The 20,993-nt window shown below is 34.4% G+C and overlaps 1 protein-coding gene across 2 annotated transcripts in view; it reads left to right on the top strand.

Annotated features, from left to right (window-relative positions):
* The window catches only part of CNTLN (centlein), a 354,675-nt gene that overhangs the window by 88,740 nt on the left and 244,942 nt on the right, over positions 1–20,993 (top strand). For both annotated transcript variants that reach the window (XM_059924674.1, XM_059924673.1), the window contains exons 4-5: positions 10,824–10,958; positions 11,567–11,746. In XM_059924674.1, coding sequence (XP_059780657.1) covers positions 10,824–10,958; positions 11,567–11,746 — 315 coding nt within the window. The remainder of the gene's footprint in view (positions 1–10,823; positions 10,959–11,566; positions 11,747–20,993) is intronic.

Here is a 20,993-nt window from a genome sequence, read left to right as displayed (position 1 = left end):
TACTGTAAAAAAAAATGAGAAAATTAGCATATTTTTACTTATTCATCCTTTCTCCTGCATTTTAAAGTGAACTTAAAGAGAGTAATTGGAGGACTTAATTTCCTGTTCTTAGCATTGTTGGTTGTATTTTTTTATACTGTCAAGATTTCCAGTGTTTATGTTTCATAACCATTTTCTCTATTATTTTCTATTATAAATTCTATAGGAAAATATCTTGAGGTACATTAGTTTTTCTCCTGCTGTATAACAAATTAAAGCCTTAAAAGAATGTACACATTTATTAAATTGCTGTGGGTCAGGAGTCTGGGCATAGTTTAGGTGGGTCCTCTGCTCATTATCTCAATTGTAATTGAGGTTTTGATTGGGTTATGTTTTCATCTGGAGGCTTAATTTGGGAAGAATCTCCTTCTAAGCTTATTCAGGTCATTGGCAGAATCCAAGTCCTTGCAATTTTAAGACTGAAGTCCTAAACAGGAACAAAGTCTGTAATAGGATTCTCCAGAGAAACAGAACTAATTGTGTGTGTGTGTGTGTGTGTGTGTGTGTGTGTGTGTGTGTGTGTGTAGAGATAGATAGATAGATAAAGATATGAGAGAGAGACAGAGACAGAGAGAGATTGAGAAGTTGATTTTAAGGCATTGTTTCATGTTTTGATAGTTGTGGGCTGGCAAATCTAAATTCTGCATAACAAACTGGAGACCCAGGGAAGAGTTGATATTGCAACTGAATCCAAAAGCATTCTGGAGGCAGAATTCCTTCCCCCTCAGAGGCTTAGTTCTTTTTTTTAAGTTCTTAAATTGGTTGTATGAGACCCATTCACATTATGGAGGCGTTATCTGCTTTACTCAAAGTCTACTGATTTAAATGTTAATCACATCTACAAAACACTTTCACAGCAACATCTAGACTGGTGTTTGATTAAAAACTGGTTATCATGGGTACAGTGGTTTAACCAAGTTGACACATAAAATTAACCAAATGGGTAAAATGTACTGAGAGAAATAGGCCGTTAGTGTGAGGATTTATGTTTATCTGCTAGGGGTTAGGCTGTGTTTACTGTTTGTTTAGCAAAGGCTAACGTTTGCTTTGGTGTTCTTTTTATTTGGGTTTCTTGAGAGACTTCTTAAATATCATCTGAAACACAAAGTTCTTTCAGTTGTATTACCTTTTTATTATACAGAAGCCCTATTGATGAAACCTATTGTGAGGTGTCTGGGGAGGGGAAGTATTCCATAGTCTTATGTTTAGGTCTCAGTCTTTTAGTGAGATTGTGCCCCTAGGCTCTGACCTTCACAAGTGCTTCTCAGTTTTTTCCCCCTTAGGAGAGATTGGAAAGCTAGAGGGTTTTGGAGTTGGGTTTTTACATCCTGGGGGTTGGTTAGTCTCTGGTAAAATCCCAGCAGGCTCAGGTAAAATAATTTCCCTTGAGGAGAGGCCTTGTTAAGAAATATATACTTAGGGCATATTTTATTTTATTTTATTTTTAAATTAGTTTTTACTGGAGTATAGTTGCTTTACAATGTTGTGTTAATTTCTACTGTACAGCAAAATAAATCAGCTGTACTTATACATATATCCCCGCTTTTTTGGATTTCTTTCCCATTTAGGTTACCACAGTGCATTAAGTAGAGTTCCCTGTGCTATACAGTATGTTCTCATTAGTTATTTATTCTACACATTATATCAATTGTGTATATATGTCAATCCAAATCTCCCAATTCCTCCCACCCCCACACCTTCCCCCTTGGTATCCATACAGAGAAACGTCTCTGTTTCTCTTTCTACTTTGCAGATAAGATAATCTGTGACATTTTTCTAGATTCTACATGTATGTCTTAATGTATGATATTTGTTTTTCTCTTAATGACTTACTTTACTCTATATGACGCTCTCTAGGTCCAACCATCTCTCTGCAAATGACCCAGTTTTGTTCCTTTTTAAGGCTGAGTAATATTCCATTGTATATATATGTACCACATCTTCTTTATCCACTCCTCTGTTGATAGTCATTTAGGTTGCTTCCATGTCCAGGCTTTTGTAAATAGTGCTGTAATGAACATTGGGGTGCATGTGTCTTTTTGAATTATGGTTTTCTCAGGGTATATGCCCAGTAGTGGGATTGCTGGGTCATATGGTATCTCTAGTTTTACTTTTTTAAGGAACCTCCATACTGTTCTCCATAGTGGCTGTATCAGTTTACATTCCTACTAAGAGTGCATGAACGTTCCCTTTTCTCCACACCCTCTCCAGCATTTACTGTTTGTAGATTTTTTGATGATGGCCATTCTGACTGGTGTGAGGTGCTACCTCGTAGTTTTGATATGCATTTCCCTAATAATTAGTGATGTTGAGCATCTTTTCATGTGTCTGTTGGCCATCTGTATGTCTTCTTTGGAGAAATGTCTATTTAGGTCTTCCACCCATTATTTTGATTGGGTTTTTTCTTTTTTTGATATTGAGCTCCATGAGCTGCATGTATAGTTTGGAGATTAATCCTCTGTCAGTTGCTTCCTTTGCAAATATTTTCTCCCATTTTGAGGGTTGTCTTTTCGTCTTGTTTATGGTTTCCTTTGCTGTGCAAAAACTTTTAAGTTTCATTAAGTCCCATTTGTTTATTTTTGTTTTTATTTCCATTACTGTAGGAGGTGGGTCAAAAAAGATCTTGCTGTGATTTATGTCACCGAGTGTTCTGCCTTTGTTTTCCTCTGAGAATTTTATAGTGTCCAGTCTTATATTTAGGTCTTTAATCCATTTTGAGTTTTTTTTTGTTTGTTTGTAGAATGTTAGGAAGTGTTCTAATTTCATTCTTTTACATGTAGCTGTCCAGTTTTCTCAGCACCACTTATTGAAGAGACTTTCTCTTCTCCATTGTATATCCTTGCCTCCTTTGTCATAGATTAGTTGACCATAGGTGTGTGGGTTTATCTCTGGGCTTTCTATCCTGTTCCATTGATCTATATTTCTGTTTTTGTGCCAGTACCATGTTGTCTTGATTACTGTAGCTTTGTAGTATAGTCTGAAGTCAGGGAACCTGATTCCTCCAGCTCTGTTTTTCTTTCTCAAGATTGATTTGGCTCTTTCGGGTCTTTGTGTTTCCATAAAAATTGTAAATTTTTTTGTTCTTTTTCTGTGAAAAATGCCATTGGTAGTTTGATAGGGATTGCATTGAATCTGTAGATTGCTTTGGGTAGTATAGTCATTTCCACAATATTGATTCTTCCAATCCAAGAATATGATATATTTCTCCATCTGTTTGTGTCATCTTTGATTTCTTTCATCAGTATCTTATAGTTTTCTGAGTACAGGTCTTTTGCCTCCTTAGGTAGGTTTATTCCTAGGTATTTTATTCTTTTTGTTGCAATGGTAAACGGGATTGTTTCCTTAATTTCTCTTTCTGATCTTTTGTTGTTGGTGTATAGGAGTGCAAAAGATTTCTGTGTATTAATTTTGTATCCTGTGACTTTACTAAATTCACTGATTAGCTCTAGTAGTTTTCTGGTGGCATCTTTAGGATTTTCTGTGTATAGTATCATATCATCTGTAAATGGTGACAGTTTTACTTCTTCTTTCCCAATTTGAATTTCTTTCATTTCTTTTTCTTCTCTGATTGCCGTGGCTGAGACTTCCAAAACTATGTTGAATAAATAGTGGTGAGAGTGGACACCCCTGTCTTGTTCCTGATCTTAGAGGAAATGTTTTCAGTTTTTCACCATTGAGAATAATGTTGGGTGTGGGTTTGTCGTATATGACCTTTATTATGTTGAGGTAGGTTCCCTCTATGCCCACTTTCTGGAGAGTTTTTTATCATAAATGGGTGTTGAATTTTGTCAAAAGCCTTTTCTGCATCTATTGAGATGGTCATATGGTTTTTGTTCTTCATTTTGTTAATATGGTGAATCACATTGATTTGCGTATATTGAAGAATCCTTGCATCCTTGGGATAAACCCCACTTGATCATGGTGTATGATCCTTTTTATGTGTTGTTGGATTCATTTTGCTAGTATTTTGTTGAGGATTTTTGTGTCTGTGTTCATCAGCGATATTGGCCTATAGTTATCTTTTTTGTGATATCTTTGTCTGGTTTTGCTATCAGGGTGATGGTGGCCTTGTAGAATGAGTTTGGGAGTGTTTTACCCTCTGCAATTTTCGGAAGAGTTTGGGAAGAATAGGTGTTAGCTCTTCCCTAAATGTGTGATAGAATTCGCCTGTGAAGCCTTCTGGTTCTGGAGTTCTGTTGGTTGGAAGATTTTTAATCACAGTTTCAATTTCATTACTTGTGATTTGTCTGTTTATGTTTTCTATTTCTTCCTGGCTCAGTCTTGGGAGATTGTACTTTTCTAAGAATTTGTCCATTTTTTCCATGTTGTCCATTTTATTGGCATATAGTTGCTTGTAGTAGTCTCTTATGATCCTTTGTATTTCTGTGGTGTCAGCTGTAACTTCTCCTTTTTCATTTCTAATTTTATTGATTTGAGTCCACTCCCTTTTTTTCTTGTTGAATCTGGCTAAACGTGTATCAATTTTGTTTATTTTCTCAGAGAACCAGCTTTTAGTTTTATTGATCTTTGCTATTGTTTTCTTCCTTTCTATTTCATTTATTTCTGCTGTGGTCTTTATGATTTCTTTCCTTCTACTAACTTTGGGTTTTGTTTGTTCTTCTTTCTCTAGTTGCTCTAGATGTAAGGTTAGGTTGTTTATTTGAGATTTTTCTTGTTTCTTGAGGTAAGATTGTATTGCTATAAACTTCCATCCTAGAACTGCTTTTGCTGCATCCCATAAGTGTTGGGATGATGTGTTTTTGTTGTCATTTGTTTCTTGTTATTTTCTGATTTCCTCTTTGATTTCTTCAGTGATTTTTTGGTTATTTAGTTGCATATTGTTTAGCCTCCATGTGTTTATGGTTTTTACGTTTTTTTTCCCTGTAATTGATTTCTTATCTCATAGCGTTGTGGTTGGAAAAGATGCTTGATACGATTTCAATTTTCTTAAATTTACTGAGACTTGATTTTTGACCCAGGATGTGAGCTCTCCTGGAGAATGTTTTGTGTGCACTTGAGAAGAAAGTGTATTCTGCTGCTTTTGGATGAGATGTACTATAAGTGTCAGTTAAGTCTGTCTGGTCTAATGTGTCATTTAAGGCTTGTGTTTCCTTATTAATTTTCTGTCTCGCTGATCTATCCATTGGTGTAAGTGGAGTGTTAACGTCCCCCACTATTGTGTTACTGTCAAATTCCCCTTTTATGGCTGTTAGCATTTGCCTTGTGTATCGAGGTACTCCTAAGTTGGGTGCATAAATATTTACAATTCTTATATCTTCTTCTTGGATTGATCCCTTGATCACTATGTAGTGTCCTTCCTTTTCTGTTGTAATAGTCTTTATTTTAAAGTCTATCTTCGGGCTTCCCTGGTGGTCCAGTGGTAAAGAATCCACCTTCCAATGCAGGGGATGCGGGTTTAATCCCTGGTTGGGGAACTAAGATCCCACATGCCGTGGGGCAACTAAGCCCACGCGCTTCAACTATTGAGCTTGGACGCCTCAACTGGAGAGCCTGCGTGCCACAAACTACAGAGCCCATGCGCTCTGGAGTCTGCATGCCACAGCTACAGAGCCCACATGCCCTGGAGCCCATGTACCACAGCTAGAGAGAAGTCCGCGTGCCACAGCTAGAGAGAAGCCCGCGTGCCACAGCTAGAGAGAAGCCCGTGTGCTGCAATGAAGAGTGTGCGTGTTGCAACTAAATATACTGCATGCTGCAACGAAGATGCTGCCTGCTGCAAGTAACACCCGGCGCAGCCAAAAAATAAAATAAAATAAAAATAATAAAGTCTATCTTGTCTGATATGAGTATTGCTACTCCAGCTTTCTTTTGTTTCCCATTTGCATGGAATATCTTTTTCCATCCCCTCACTTTCAGTCTGTATGTGTCCCTAGGTCTGAAGTGGGTCTCTCGTAGACAGCATATACACGGGTCTTGTTATTGTATCCATTCAGCCAGTCTGTGTCTTTTGGTTGGAGCATTTAATCCATTTACATTCAAGGTAATTATCGATATGTATGTACATTCAAGGTAATTATTTATATGTATGTTCCTATTACCATTTTCTTAATTGTTTTGGGTTTGTTTTTGTAGGTCTTTTTCTTCTCTTGTGTTTCCTGCCTAGAGAAGTTCCTTTAGCATTTAGTGTAAAGCTTCCTGTCCCTTCAGGCTGTCTTTTCGTAGCCAACAGCTGTCCCTTCCCTGGGTCCTCACTCCAAACCCGATTTTCCAGCACCCAGACCTTGTTTGCAATAGGTGACTCATGACTCAGGCTGGAATGCACAGAGCTGTGGTGTAGACCATGTGTGCAGTTCTTACTTTGCCCTGCCTTCCACTGACCAATGGCTGCTTCTCCTTTGATTCCCCCGAAGGTCCTTTTCTGTCCCAGCTGATTTCCCCACCATGAGGGAGTTAGAATTTCTGAGTTGAGGGGACCTCTCCTCACCTTCAGCTTCCCGCCAGGGTTGCTGGTCCCATTTTTGATTCCTCTTTTCTTTTTTTTTTCTTTCTTTCATCTTACCCAGTTGTGAGGGGATTTTTCTTGTCCTTTTAGGTTCTGAAGTCTTCTACTAACGTTCAGCAGGTGCTCTATGAGAATTGTTCTATTTGTAGATGTATTCTTGATGTACTTGCGAGGAGCAACGAATTCCACGTCTTCCTATTCTGCCATCTTGACGCCTCCACGCTAGGGCATATTTTTAAATGTCTGTGTTCCCTTTCCCCCCACAGAAAGCAGGAAGGGACTTTTCTCTGATCTTCACGGTGACAATCTGATCGTGCTCCTGTGTGTAGAATTCACGAAATTATGGGAACTCCTCTAGACTGGGCCCTCCCAGACATTTTAACTCTCAAACATGTCCACACTGATCCTCCAGTAATTTGTTAATTGCAAATTTGATTTTCCTACCTTGTTACTGGTTTCCATGGAGTTTCCTTTCTTTTGGGTTTTTGCTCTGCTAAATTGTCATTCTCTGTATCTGCCTGTCTCTTTAGTTTTGGGAACAGCAATTTGCCCTATGACCTCAGTTCTCTGATGATTCTAGGAAGAGGTGTTGATTTTCAGTTTGCTCAGCTTTTTTCATGTTGTGTGAAAAGGAGAGACAACTTCCAAGTTCCTACATCCTGGATTGGAAGCCAGAAGTCCCTCCATTATGTTTTTGTTGTTCCATTGAGTAATGTTCAATAGCCATTACTTTTCCAAACTTGTAGTCTGTGGAATAGAGTAACAGTTAAGAATGATGATTCCTTTAGTTTATTTAAATCTTAACTATGTTTCTAGTCAAACTACTAGAAAGTCACACACACACAATTTTTTTAGCTAGTTGCAGAAAAACTTTCATAGAACAATCTAATAATATAACATATTTTATTGATAATAGTATAAAAATTGCCATATATCTTCTTTTGGTAAGACTACGCTTTACCTTTGTTGCTGTTAGGTATAAAGTAAATCTTGTAATAAATTTCTCCTTCAAGTATTGTATTAGATAACACGACTCTGCTAATAACCAAGTGTATTGTATTCAATTAGATGATTTTTTTAAACATTATATTTCTCTTTTTCCTTACCTTCTAGGAAGCTCATAGATAAGTTTTGGTTCCCAGGTACATTTAATTCTCTCACCCCTTCCCCTTTCTCCATTTGCCATTGTTTTAGTTGTTGTGGTTTCATTACTTGTTTTTTTAATTAAAATTTTTATGTGCATTTGAAAGTAGGTCATATAAATAATATATTAACTATGCTCAAGTATTGCCTCCTACAGTTTTAGGTCTTCTATGCCACTGCTGCCACACCCCACTTTTTTTCAAAAATGCTTCATATTCACTATCATTCTCTTCTTACTCTATAGACTTCTTTTGACCATGATTTGAATTATTCATTTCATGGCTTATCCATAATAAATTATTTGTTTGAGACATACTTTCTCTTGTCACTCTTTATGCTTTATGGTTCCTCTGAGTTCTATTTGCTATTTTAATATTAACTCAAGGCAGACCATTAAGAATGTACTCTACTGTATCCAGAAAAGTTTGTTTGAAAAGGTTTCATGAAGCTAAATTTAGGACTTAGAGGGTATTATGCTTAGTGAAGTAAGTCAGAGAAAGACAAATAATGTATGATATCACTTATATGTGGAATCTGAACAATAAAACAAACTAGTGAATATAACAAAAAAGAAACAGACTCACATAGAGAGAACAAACTAGTGGTTACCAGCGGGGAGAGGAAAGGGGGAAGGGACAAGATAGGTGTAGGGGATTAAGAGGTACAAACTACTATGTATAACGTAAATAAGCTAAAAGGATATATTGTACAGCACAGGGAATATAGCCATTTTGAATAATAACTATAAATGGAGTATAACCTTTAAAAATTGTGAATCATGTTATACACCTGAAACTTATATAATTTATTATAAATCAACTATACCTCAATAAAAAAAAAACAAAATAAATGAATTGTAACTATATATACCTGTGCTTTCATTATAGAAACTAGATCATTGAGGGTATATTTTATCAGGAAAATATTTTCAGTTATACAAAATTTAACAGATCTTTGAGAGTTTATCAGTCCTCTTCCATTGGGAGTACATCTTTGTCTAACTTATTACTTTAATGATTATAATATATAATACCAGTTATTAAACTAATTATCAAAATTTGATAGTTTTGGTTAACTAAGTTCCCACTGTATTTTGTGTTTTTATTTAAAAATTAAGTCTATATTTGTCCTGTGGATTACTAAATTCACTCAAATGCCAACATTTTAATATATTAAATAATTTTCATGAAAGGGCTTGCTATTGGTGTCATTTATATTGTCAAGTTTAGTTCACATTGGGCAAACCCTTCTGAACCTTAAATCATTTGATCTAGTGTCTCACCTTCCTGACAGTCTCCAGAATAGATGAGGATGCTCAATTTTTGTCATTTCTCCTTTGAAAGGATAGGCCTGTAGGTATTTCAGTCTTAGTGTTCATATGATTGAATTTATCGTTCAGTGTCAGTCTCATTCATAAACATTTACTATAATCTAGTTTGGGAGATAGTATGAGTACATAGATAATCAGTAAGACTAGGTAATTTGTTATGTGTCAGCTGAATAATGTAGGCAATACAGAAATTTAGAAATAGCAGGAATTACTGTGATAGCTGGGGAAGGCTTCATTGAGGAGGTAGAAATTGAATCTTGAAGGAGGCTGAGACTTAGATGAGAAAAGAAAAATAGGCTATGAATTGTGGATGGGCCATGTTTATGCATCTGTTTTTATGCTGTTTGATTGATTTCAAACACATTTTGATATGCCCTAATAATTAAAATAGGAAATAAAAATTAAAACTAATATGAGGTACCATTTATACCTCATTTGTAAAAACTTACCAAGCTTGAGCATCATGTTGGTGCACATGTGGAGCTATGAGAACTCTTGAAGTGCATATAGCCAAGAACTAGTAATGCCACCTCTTAATATAAATAATCAAGAGCAATGTTTTATTAATATGATCCCCACACTGAAAAAAATACATTTTACTTCATGACCCAGTGTACACAGAGATGAAATAAAAGTTTCATATATACACTACTATATATAAAATAGATAACTAATAAGGATCTACTCTGTAGCACAGTGCTTAATACTCTATTATGGTGTATATGGAAAAAGAGTACGAAAGAGTGGATATATGTATGTGTATAACTGATTCACTTTACTGTGCAGCAGAAACTTACACAACATTATAAATCAACTATACTCCAATAAGAATTAAAAAAAATAATGTAGTTCTTACTATATATAATAAAGGTAAAATATAACAAAGCATATATCAAGTATGAATTTAATAATGTTTAAATAAAATAGAAATTCTAAATTAAACACTGCAAAAAAATTTAAGAGATACTAGTTTCAGATATTGGTTGAAAAAATGAGTGGGTTGACAAAAGTTGAGTAAGTTTAGTAAAGAGTTAATATCAGGACATGGATGTCAGTTTTAGCATGTTGGCTCGAGGTGGCAGCAGATAATTCAGATGGAGGTATTTTAGAGAAAACTGGAAATGTGGGATTGGTGATTGGGAAAGAGTCAGGGCTGGATTATGGATTGGGTAGTCTTTCAGAGAGATGAGATCAGAAGCCAAGAGAGTGGGTAAATTTTCTGAGGGAAAAGCTGTAAAGATTTGAGAAGAGGGAAACTAAGAATTGAGTCATGGATACATCCTCCAATTAGCTATCATTTACTTTGGTAGGTGAGAAGAATATTCAGTTAAAAATTATGGCAGTTTTAATATTCTGAATATTCTTTCTACAGAGCAAGATACTTTTTGTATCAAGATAGACTTTCCATTTTTCATTCTTTAAAATTGCTTATGCTTTCACAAAACTGTATTCATTTGTCTAAAAAATATTTTCTTCCAAATGATAGTCAAATAGAGGATAATTCTTATCTTAGCTACTTAAGCATTTTCTTTAATTAGAATGTTTTGTAAAATTTCATTTTTTTCCTATAACACACAGAAATCCAAAAAGTTTGCTTTCTGTATGTGGCTTAATATTTGGTATCCAGTTTTTATGGGTTCTTCATCTTAAACTAGTAAGTCAGTACCATATTTGCACATTTTACTTGAAAATCTCTGGGCATGTCATAGGAGATGAGTATTATGATAATGGATGTTATTATGAAAGGTAGTTAATTCTAATATTATCAGTCAAAATCTAAAACTTTTTACATAAAATTATTTTTTCTTAGAAATACCAGCTCATCAGTAATTTTGCTTTTTTCCATAGAGAGAATCAGGACTAAAACAGGAAATAAATGACCTTGTAAAACAGAAGATTGCAGTAGATGAAGAAAATGCTTTCTTAAGGAAAGAATTCAGTGACTTGCAGAAGAAATTTAAAGATAAAAGTCAAGAAGTTAAGGTGTGTTGACTTGTACATAGTTTTACAGTACTTTCTTTGAAGTCCTACTTAAAGCTTTGTCAGCCTTTGTGGCACAGAAAGTGACAAGCTTGGAGGAAAAATTGCCTTAGGCCCTGCTGTACCATACAGTTTTCTCACATGCAAAAACTCTGAGAAAGATGCTTTAAAGCTAAGACTCTAAGCTTTATAACTTTCAGATAAATAGTTAATGATGGAAATGGAGCTAAGAAAGTAAGAGTGTGAATATGTGGCTTCTTGTAATTAGATTCTGATGGGACTGGCATTATTAATTGATAAAACCCAGGTCTGGAAGGATATGCCTGTGTGGGTCTCAAAAATAGCTGGGGACAGCATCAAAGGCAGCTCGATCAATTAATGGGCTCTTTGCAAATGTGTACTCATCAAAGCTGTCATCCAGTGAAAAAATATGACCCATCCACCTGCATGAAAAGAGGCCAATAAAAGTATACAGGTGACCTTGGCCATCAAATATAGAAGCTGCTGTGGGGGTAAAATTGCACAGTTTATATTTGCTGATTAGTTCTCACCTGTTTTTTGGTTTGTTTCATTTTGGTTTTTTTATCGGCCCCTGTGGTACTGTTCTACAGGACACTAAGGAGTGTGTACAGAATAAGGAAGAGCAAAACAGACTGGTTATAAAAAATATGAAGGAGGAAAATGAGAAATTAAGTACCCACTGCACTGACCTGCTAAATGACCTGGAGAAACTGAGGAAACAGGAAGCACATTGGAGAAAAGAAAAGTATAGCATTGATGCAAAAATAAAGGTATGCAATTAGAATGGAATCCGTGCTGTTATTTTGGATCTAACTTCTTATAGGAAGTTTATTACATGTTATTTTCTTTAAATAACAAGTTATATATTCATATCCACCAGTGGGGACTAGCATTAATTTATATTCCTTCAGTTAAGACCCACAGCTTTTTAAAAATTGATGTTGCAAAGCAGGAAACTGACTTCAAATACTTATCTAAAATGTAATCATTAAAAAATAAAGGCTATTGCATTTTGAAATAAAACATGTTTTGAAAAAACATATTTAGAATTATGAATTTTGGCTTTTTTCAGTTAGGGATTAAATTTATAAATATAGCTAGGATTCATTGCAATATAGTTTTAATACTGTATTTTCCAGGTCCTTTAAAAACTATGTAAAAAAAGCACAAAACAGTTAAAAAATACTCACATGTGTTTTATAATGTGTTTCTTTGGCTTGAGAGGGCCTTATTCATCGTAAAATTTTATTTTTATAGAAGATAAAAGGTACAATCAATCTTTATAATATTCTTATATCCTTTTTGATCAGTTATTTTTCAAAATAATATTTTTTTGTAGCTTTCTCTTGGTCTTGAGAATGTTTTTGTTCATTTTTTCCCATCGAATTTCAGGTTTCTCTTTTAACATAGATTTTGTTGAAAAGGCCTGAAACAAATTTTAGTGCTAGTAAATATGATAGTCCCTCTATGTATACATGCTTAAGAATATATAACATAAGTATACACACACATATATATAGCTATTAAAATATTGTAAGAATGGATATGTGTGTCTATACGTGTGTGTGAGTGTATGCATGTGTGCCTGATTATTTAAGGATTTGTCTTTCTGAGTGTGTGAATCTATTCATTGCAGATATTTAAGGAAATACATACAGTAATTCTGTTAGTGCACAGTCAGGGAATGACTGAGCCATTGAGAGAAGTGAATTCTGGCACATTTGTTTTCTTATTTTTATATCAGTTTCTGCTTCCCTACAGCCTTTAAGCAGTTTGGTAGTGTCATAAGGGTAAGTGGTACTTCTTTGTGTTAATCATAGCTACATGATTTTTTGATGATGATTTCATTTCCTTCTTTGCCATTCAAATAGTCCATTCTGTGATTTACAGTTCTGACTCTTTTTTCTATTAGAGTGCTTATCTTTTCTTATTAATTTGTAAGCATTCTTTATTCTAGATAGCAATACTTTAAAAAATATATATATATTACACATAACTTCTGTTCAGTGAGTCTTGAATAAGATGAATTAAACATTCAAAAATTTGTGAATTTTTATAGAGTCATTTTTACTATTTTCTTCTCTAATGTTTTTGTTTTAGAAGTCTTATATTCTGAAGTATTCCCTACCCTAAAAATTTTAATCTATTTAGAATTCATTTTTGGGTGTGGTGTTCCACACCATTTATTCAGTAGTTTATTGATTTGTGATGCAGTCTCTCTCACATCTCTAAGTTTCCATGGGTGTGTTTGGGTTTGCTTCTGGACTTCCTATTATTTTCATGGTTTTAGGTATTGTAGTTTTAGAATTTTACTCATTATTTTGTAGGGTGATCTACGTCTTTATTCTTCTTTTTATAAGTCATGGGCCCTATATGTGCCTCTTCACTATCTAATAATATTTAAGGATCATTTCATTCGTTTTACTGAAAAATTCTGTTAGAAAGCAGGTTGGAACATCATCTAATTTATGAATTAATTTTGGAAGAATTATAATCCTGCTATTTAAGAATGTGGCATACGGTTTTGTAATTTTCTTAAAATGGTACTGTTCATTTTTATTAGATTTGTTCCTAGCTATTAATATTAATGTTAAAATATTGTTTTATGCTAAATAATTTTTTTTGCTGAATAATATTTTAAATTATATTTTTAATTAATTATTTCTAGAAGACAGCAATATTACTGAATTATCTTGAGCTTCTTTTCAGTAATTTTCCCCAAATGTCTTATTAGTTCAAAAAATGTGTACATTTTCTAGATTTTTCTAAGTTATATAATCACATTGTCAGTAAGAAAACTGCCTCTTTCTTCCCTTTTGGTGTATAATTCACATACCATACATTTAATCCATTTAAAGTGTACAGGCCAATAGTTTTTAGTTTATGCAGAGTTGTGCAACTATTATCAGAATTACTTTTAGAACATTTTCATCATCCCCAAAAGAAGCCCTGTAACCTTTAACAATCACTCCTCATTTATCCTTAGCTCTGCAGCCCGAGATAACCACTTATGGACTTTCTCTCTTTATAGATTTATCTGCTCTAAACACTTCACATTAATGAAATTATAGTATATGATCTTTTGTGACTGACTTCTTCCACTTAGAATAATGTTTTCAGGGTTTATCCATGTTGTAACATGTATCAGTAGTTCATTCTTTTTATAGTTTAATAATATTCTATTATATAAATATCCTACATTTTATTCATTTATCTCAAGTAGAAGGACGTTTGTGTTATGAATAATACTGCTACAAATATCTGTGTACAAGATTTTGTGTATACATCACACATTTTTATTTCTCATAGGTACATACCAAAGAGAGAGATTACTAGGTCATGTGGTAATTCTGTTTTTAAGCTTCTGAGGAACTGTCAGACTGTTTTCAAAAGCAGCTGTACTATTTTACATTCCAAACAGGAGTTACTGAGGGTTCTGATTTCTCTTTGTCCTCCTCAGCACTTGTTATTGTCTATCTTTTTGATTGGAGCCATCTTTGTGGATGTGAATGGCATCTCATTGTGGGTTTGATTTGCTTTTCCCTGATGGCTAATAATTCTGGTCATCGTTTTATATGTTATTGGCCATTTGCATGTCTTTGAAGAAATGTGAAATCATTTCTTTTGCATATATTCTGGATACAAGTCTCTTTTTATTGATATAATTTGAAACTATTTTCTTCAGTTTTCTGAGTTGTTTTTTACATCCTTAATGGTAGTATTTGAACACAAAAGTTTAAAATTTTGATAATTAATTTATCTACTTTTTCTTTTGTTGCCCATGCTTTTGGGCATTCTCAGATGCATCTCAGATATGCATCTTGAGAAACCATTGCCTAATCCAAGATCATGAAGATGGACACTTTTGTTTTCTTCTAAGAGTTTTATTTCTTACATTTAGATCTTGATCCATTTTGAGTTAATTTTTGAATATGATGTTTGATAGGAATCCAGCTTCATTCTTTTGCACGTGTATTCAGTTGTGCCAGCTCCGTTTGTTAAAAAAGACTGTTCTTCCCCCACTGGATTTATCCTACCATGTTTACCGAAAATCAGTTGACTGTAAATATAAGGATTTATTTCTGGACCTCAATTCTGTTCCTTTGATCTATACATTTATCCTCATGCCTGTGCCACACTACATTGATTATTGTAGACTTATAGTAAGTTTTACAGTTGGGATTTGTGTGTCCTCCAAATTTATTCTTCCTTTTTCAAGGTTGGCTATTCTGTGTGTCTTGCATTTCTGTATGAATTTTAGAATCAGCTTTTCCATTTCTTGCAAAAAAAAGCAAGCTGAGATGATTTTGATAGAGATTGTATAGAATCAGAAGATCAATATGGAGAGTGTTACCATCTTAATATTATAACTCTGATTCATCAACATGGGATGTTTCATTTATTTAGAAACTTCTTTAATTTATTTCAACAATGTATTATAGTTTTCAGACTATAACTTTGTATTTCTTTGGGTACATATATTTTGAAATATTTAATTATTTTTATGTTATTCTAAGTGGAATTATTTCTTAATTTTCTTTTTTGATGGTGCATTCCTAATGTAAAGGTACACAATTAATTTTTGTATATTAATCTTGTATCCTGCAACCTACCTAAACAGGTTTATTCCTTAGGATTTTCTATGTGTAAGATCATGTCATCTGTAAGTATAGATTGTTTTCTTCCTTTCTAATATGTATGTCTTTTAGTTTTCTTCCTTTCTAATGTGTATGGCTCTTGTCTCATTTTATTGCCTGTTGCCCAGACTAGACCCTCTAGTATGAAGTTAAATAGAAAAGAGAGAGAGTGGACCTCTATGTCTTCTTCTGATCTCAGGAGGAAAGGAGTCACTCTTTGACCCTTAGGTATGATATTAGTACTGAGTTTTTTTGTTGATGTACCTTATCAGTTTGAGGAAGTTCCCTTCTATTCCTAGTTAGTTATTTTTTATCATGAAGGGGTATTGGGTTTTGGCAAATAAATGCTTTTTATGTATCTATTGAAATGGTTATGTGGTTTTTGTCTGTCATTTTATTGGTATGGCATATTACCATACTTGATTTTTGGATGTTAAACCAACCTTATGCTGGTGGGATATCTTTATCTTTATCTGGCTTTGGTATCAGATAATGCTAGCCTTAAAGAATGAATTAGGAAGTGTTCCTTCCCTTATATGTTTTTGGAAGAATTTGAACAAGATTGGTGTTAATTCTTTTAAAATGTTTGGTAGAATTCACCAGTGAAACCAGCTGGTCCTGGAATTTTCTGTGTTGGGACGTTTTGATAACAGATTCAACCCCTTCGCTTATTATGGGTTTGAGATTTTCTATTTATTCTTGAGTTAGTTTAGGTATTTTGTATGTTTATTGGAATTTGTGCTTTTCATCTACGTTGTCTAATTTGTTGATGGACAACTGTTTATAGTATTCTCTAGTCATCTTTATAATTTCTGTATGGTTAGTAGTAGTGTCTTTACTTTCATTTCTGATTTTAGTTACTTATATCCTTTTTCTTTTTTTCTTTGTCAGTCTAGCTAAATGTTAGTTAATTTTGTTGTTCTCTTCAAAAGAGTCAGCTTTTGATTTAGTTGATTATATTGTTTAGTTATTCCCTTAAAAATGTTTCTACAGTAACCTTCGTTGTTTCTTTCCTTCTTCTCTCTTTGGATTCACTCTGCTATTTTCTGTTTCTTTAAAATATAAAGTTACATTATTGATTTGAGATATGTCACCTTTTTTAGTGTAAGCATTTACAGCTATACGTTTCCCTCTGAGCATTGCCTTTTCCACATCCTTTAAGTTTTGGCATGTTATGTGTTTTTTAAAAAAATATTATTTATTTTTGGCTGCGTTGGGTCTTCATTACTGCATGCAGGCTTTCTCTAGTTGAGGCGAGTGGGGGATAGTCTTTATTGTGGTGCGCGGTCTTCTCATTGCAGTGGCTTCTCTTGTTGCAGAACATGGGCTTTAGGCACGCAGGCTTCAGTAGTTGTGGCACGCAGGCTCAGTAGTTGTGGCTTGTGGGCTCTAGAGTGCAGGCTCAGTAGTTGTGGCACACGGGCTTAGTTGCTCCATGGCATGTGGGATCTTCCTGGACCAGGGCTTGAACCTGTGTCTCCTGCATTGGCAGGCAGATTCTTAACCACTGCGCCACCACAGAGGTCCTAGCATGTTATGTTTTTGTTTTCATTTGTCTCTGGATATTTTCTGATTCTCTTGTGATTTCTTCTTTGAGCTATTGGCTGTTTAAGTGTGTATTGTTTGATTTCCATATATTTTGAATTTTTCAGTTTTCCTTCTGTTACTGAGTTCTAGGTCCATTCCACTGTGGTTGGAAAAGATACTCTGTATGATTTTAATTTTTTAAAGTTTATTATGAGCTTTTGTATTGCTTGACTTATGGTCTGATATGGCAAATGTTCTGTGTGTACTTAAGAAATATGTGTATTCTTCTGTTTTGAGGTAGAGTGTTCCATATACATCTGTTAGGTATACTTGGTTCACAGTGTTTTTCAGGCTCTTTGTATCCTTAGTGACCATCTATATAGATGTTCTATCATTATTTAAAGTGGCCTATTGAATTCTCCAACTATTATTGTAAAACTCTATTTCTTCCTTCAATTCTATACTTTATATATTTTAAGGCTATGTTTTTTGGTGCATGTATGTTTATAGTGGTTACACCTAGATGAATTGACTCATTGATCAATATATGATGTCCTCTTTTGTCTCTTATAACAGTTTTTGACTTAGTTTATTTTGTCCAATATTCTTATGTCCATCCTAGCTCTCTTTTGTTTATTATTTTCATGGAATATCTTTTCTCATCCTTTCATTTTCAATCTTTTTGTGTCTTTGGATATGATAGTCTCTTTTAAAAACATATAGTTGTATAATGTTTTCTTTTTTTTTTTTTAGAAATTTCATGTAATGTCTGAAACGTTTATATTAACATATTTCCATACAAATAACCCAATGAAAGTTTAGTATTAGTTGTTCTGTTTGTTTTTTTATACTGCAGGTTCTTATTAGTCATCAATTTTATACACATCAGTGTATACATGTCAATCCCAATCGCCCAATTCAGCACACCACCATCCCCACCCCACCGCAGTTTTCCCCCCTTGGTGTCCATATGTCCATTCTCTACATCTGTGTCTCAACTTCTGCCCTGCAAACTGGCTCATCTGTACCATTTTTCTAGGTTCCACATACATGCATTAATATACGATATTTGTTTTTCTCTTTCTGACTTACTTCACTCTGTATGACAGTCTCTAGATCCATCCACGTCTCAACAAATGACTCAGTTTCGTTCCTTTTTATGGCTGAGTAATATTCCATTGTATATATGTACCACAACTTCTTTATCCATTCGTCTGTTGATGGGCATTTAGGTTGCTTCCATGACCTGGCTATTGTAAATAGTGCTGCAATGAACATTCGGGTGCATGTGTCTTACACATGATTTACAGTTTTCTCTGGGTATATGCCCAGTAGTGGGATTGCTGGGTCATATGGTAATTCTATTTTTAGTTTTTTAAGGAACCTCCATATTGTTCTCCATAGTGGCTGTATCAATTTACATTCCCACCAACAGTGCAAGAGGTTTCCCTTTTCTCCACACCCTCTCCAGCATTTGTTGTTTGTAGATTTTCTGATGATGCCCATTCTAACAGGAGTGAGGTGATACCTCATTGTAGTTTTGATTTGCATTTCTCTAATAATTAGTGATGTTGAGCATCTTTTCATGTGCTTCGTGGCCATCTGTATGTCTTCTTTGGAGAAATGTCTATTTAGGTCTTCTGCCCATTTTTGGATTGGGGTATTTGTTTCTTTAATATTGAGCTGAATGAGCTGTTTATATATTTTGGAGATTAATCCTTTGTCCGTTGATTCATTTGCAAATATTTTCTCCCATTCTGAGGGTTGTCTTTTCGTCTTGTTTATGGTTTCCTTTGCTGTGCAAAAGCTTTGAAGTTTCATTAGGTCCCACTTGTTTATTTTTGTTTTTATTTCCATTACTCTAGGAGGTGGATCAAAAAAGATCTTGCTGTGATTTATGTCAAAGAGTGTTCTTCCTATGTTTTCCTCTAAGAGTTTTATAGTGTCCAGTCTTATATTTAGGTCTCTAATCCATTTTGAGTTTATTTTTGTGTATGGTGTTAGGGAGTATTCTAATTTCATTCTTTTACATGTAGCTGTCCAGTTTTCCCAGCACCACTTATTGAAGAGACTGTCTTTTCTCCATTATATATCTTTGCCTCCTTTGTCATAGATTAGTTGACCATAGGTGCGTGGGTTAATCTCTGGGCTTTCTATCTTGTTCCATTGATCTATGTTTCTGTTTTTGTGCCAGTACCATATTGTCTTGATTACTGTAGCTTTGTAGTATAGTCTGAAGTCAGGGAGTCTGATTCCTCCAGCTCCATTTTTTTCCCTCAAGACTGCTTTGGCTATTTGGGGTCTTTTGTGTCTCCATACAAATTTTAAGATGATTTGTTCTAGCTCCGTAAAAAATGCCATTGGTAATTTGATAGGGATTGCATTGAATCTGTAGATTGCTTTGGGTAGTATACTCATTTTCACAATGTTGATTCTTCCAATCCAAGAACATGGTATATCTCTCCATCTGTTGGTATCATCTTTAATTTCTTTCATCAGTGTCTTATAGTTTTCTGCATACAGGTCTTTTGTCTCCCTAGGTAGGTTTATTCCTAGGTATTTTATTCTTTTTGTTGCAATGGTAAATGGGAGTGTTTCCATAATTTCTCTTTCAGATTTTTCATCATTAGTGTATAGGAATGCAAGAGATTTCTGTGCATTAATTTTGTATCCTGCAACTTTACCATATTCATTAATTAGCTCTAGCAATTTTCTGGTGGCACTTTTAGGATTCTCTATGTATAGTACCATGTCATCCGCAAACAGTGACAGTTTTACTTCTTCTTTTCCAATTTGTATTCATTTTATTTCTTTTTCTTCTCTGATTGCCGTGGCTAGGACTTCCAGAACTATGTTGAATAATAGTGGTGAGAGTGGACATCCTTGTCTCGTTCCTGATCTTAGAGGAAATGCTTTCAGTTTTTCATCATTGAGAATGATGTTTGCTGTGGGTTTGTCATATATGGCCTTTATTATGTTGAGGTAGATTCCCTCTATACCCACTTTCTGGAGAGTTTTTATCAGAAATGGGTGTTGAATTTTGTCAAAAGCTTTTTCTGCATCTATTGAGATGATCATATGGTTTTTATTCTTCAATTTGTTAATATGGTGTATCACATTGATTGATTTGCGTATATTGAAGAATCCTTGCATCCCTGGGATAAATCCCACTTGATCGTGGTGTATGATCCTTTTAATGTGTTGTTGGATTCTGTTTGCTAGTATTTTGTTGAGGATTTTTGCATCTATATTCATCAGTGATATTGGTCTGTAATTTTCTTTTTTTGTAGTGTCTTTGTCTGGTTTTGGTATCAGGGTGATGGTGGCCTCATAGAATGAGTTTGGGAGTGTTCCTTCCTCTGCAATTTTTTGGAAGAGTTTGAGAAGGATGGGTGTTAGCTCTTCTCTAAATGTTTGATAGAATTCACCTGTGAAGCCATCTGGTCCTGGACTTTTGTTTGTTGGAAGATTTTTAATCACAGTTTCAATTTCATTACTTGTGATTGGTCTGTTCATATTTTCTGTTTCTTCCTGGTTCAGTCTTGGAAGGTTATACCTTTCTAAGAATTTGTCCATTTCTTCCAGGTTGTCCATTTTATTGGCATAAAGTTGCTTGTAGTAGTCTCTTAGGATGCTTTGTATTTCTACGGTGTCTGTTGTAACTTTTCCTTTTTCATTTCTGATTTTATTGATATGAGTCCTCTCCCTCTTTTTCTTGATGAGTCTGGCTAATGGCTTATCAATTTTGTTTATCTTCTCAAAGAACCAACTTTTAGTTTTATTGATCTTTGCTATTGTTTTCTTTGTTTCTATTTCATTTATTTCTGCTCTGATCTTTATGATTTCTTTCCTT

This window comes from Balaenoptera ricei, chromosome 6 (assembly GCF_028023285.1).
Source record: "Balaenoptera ricei isolate mBalRic1 chromosome 6, mBalRic1.hap2, whole genome shotgun sequence".
Lineage (NCBI taxonomy): Eukaryota > Metazoa > Chordata > Mammalia > Artiodactyla > Balaenopteridae > Balaenoptera > Balaenoptera ricei.
Note: the sequence above shows the minus strand (reverse complement) of the source record. Positions and strands in the feature narration are given on the sequence as shown.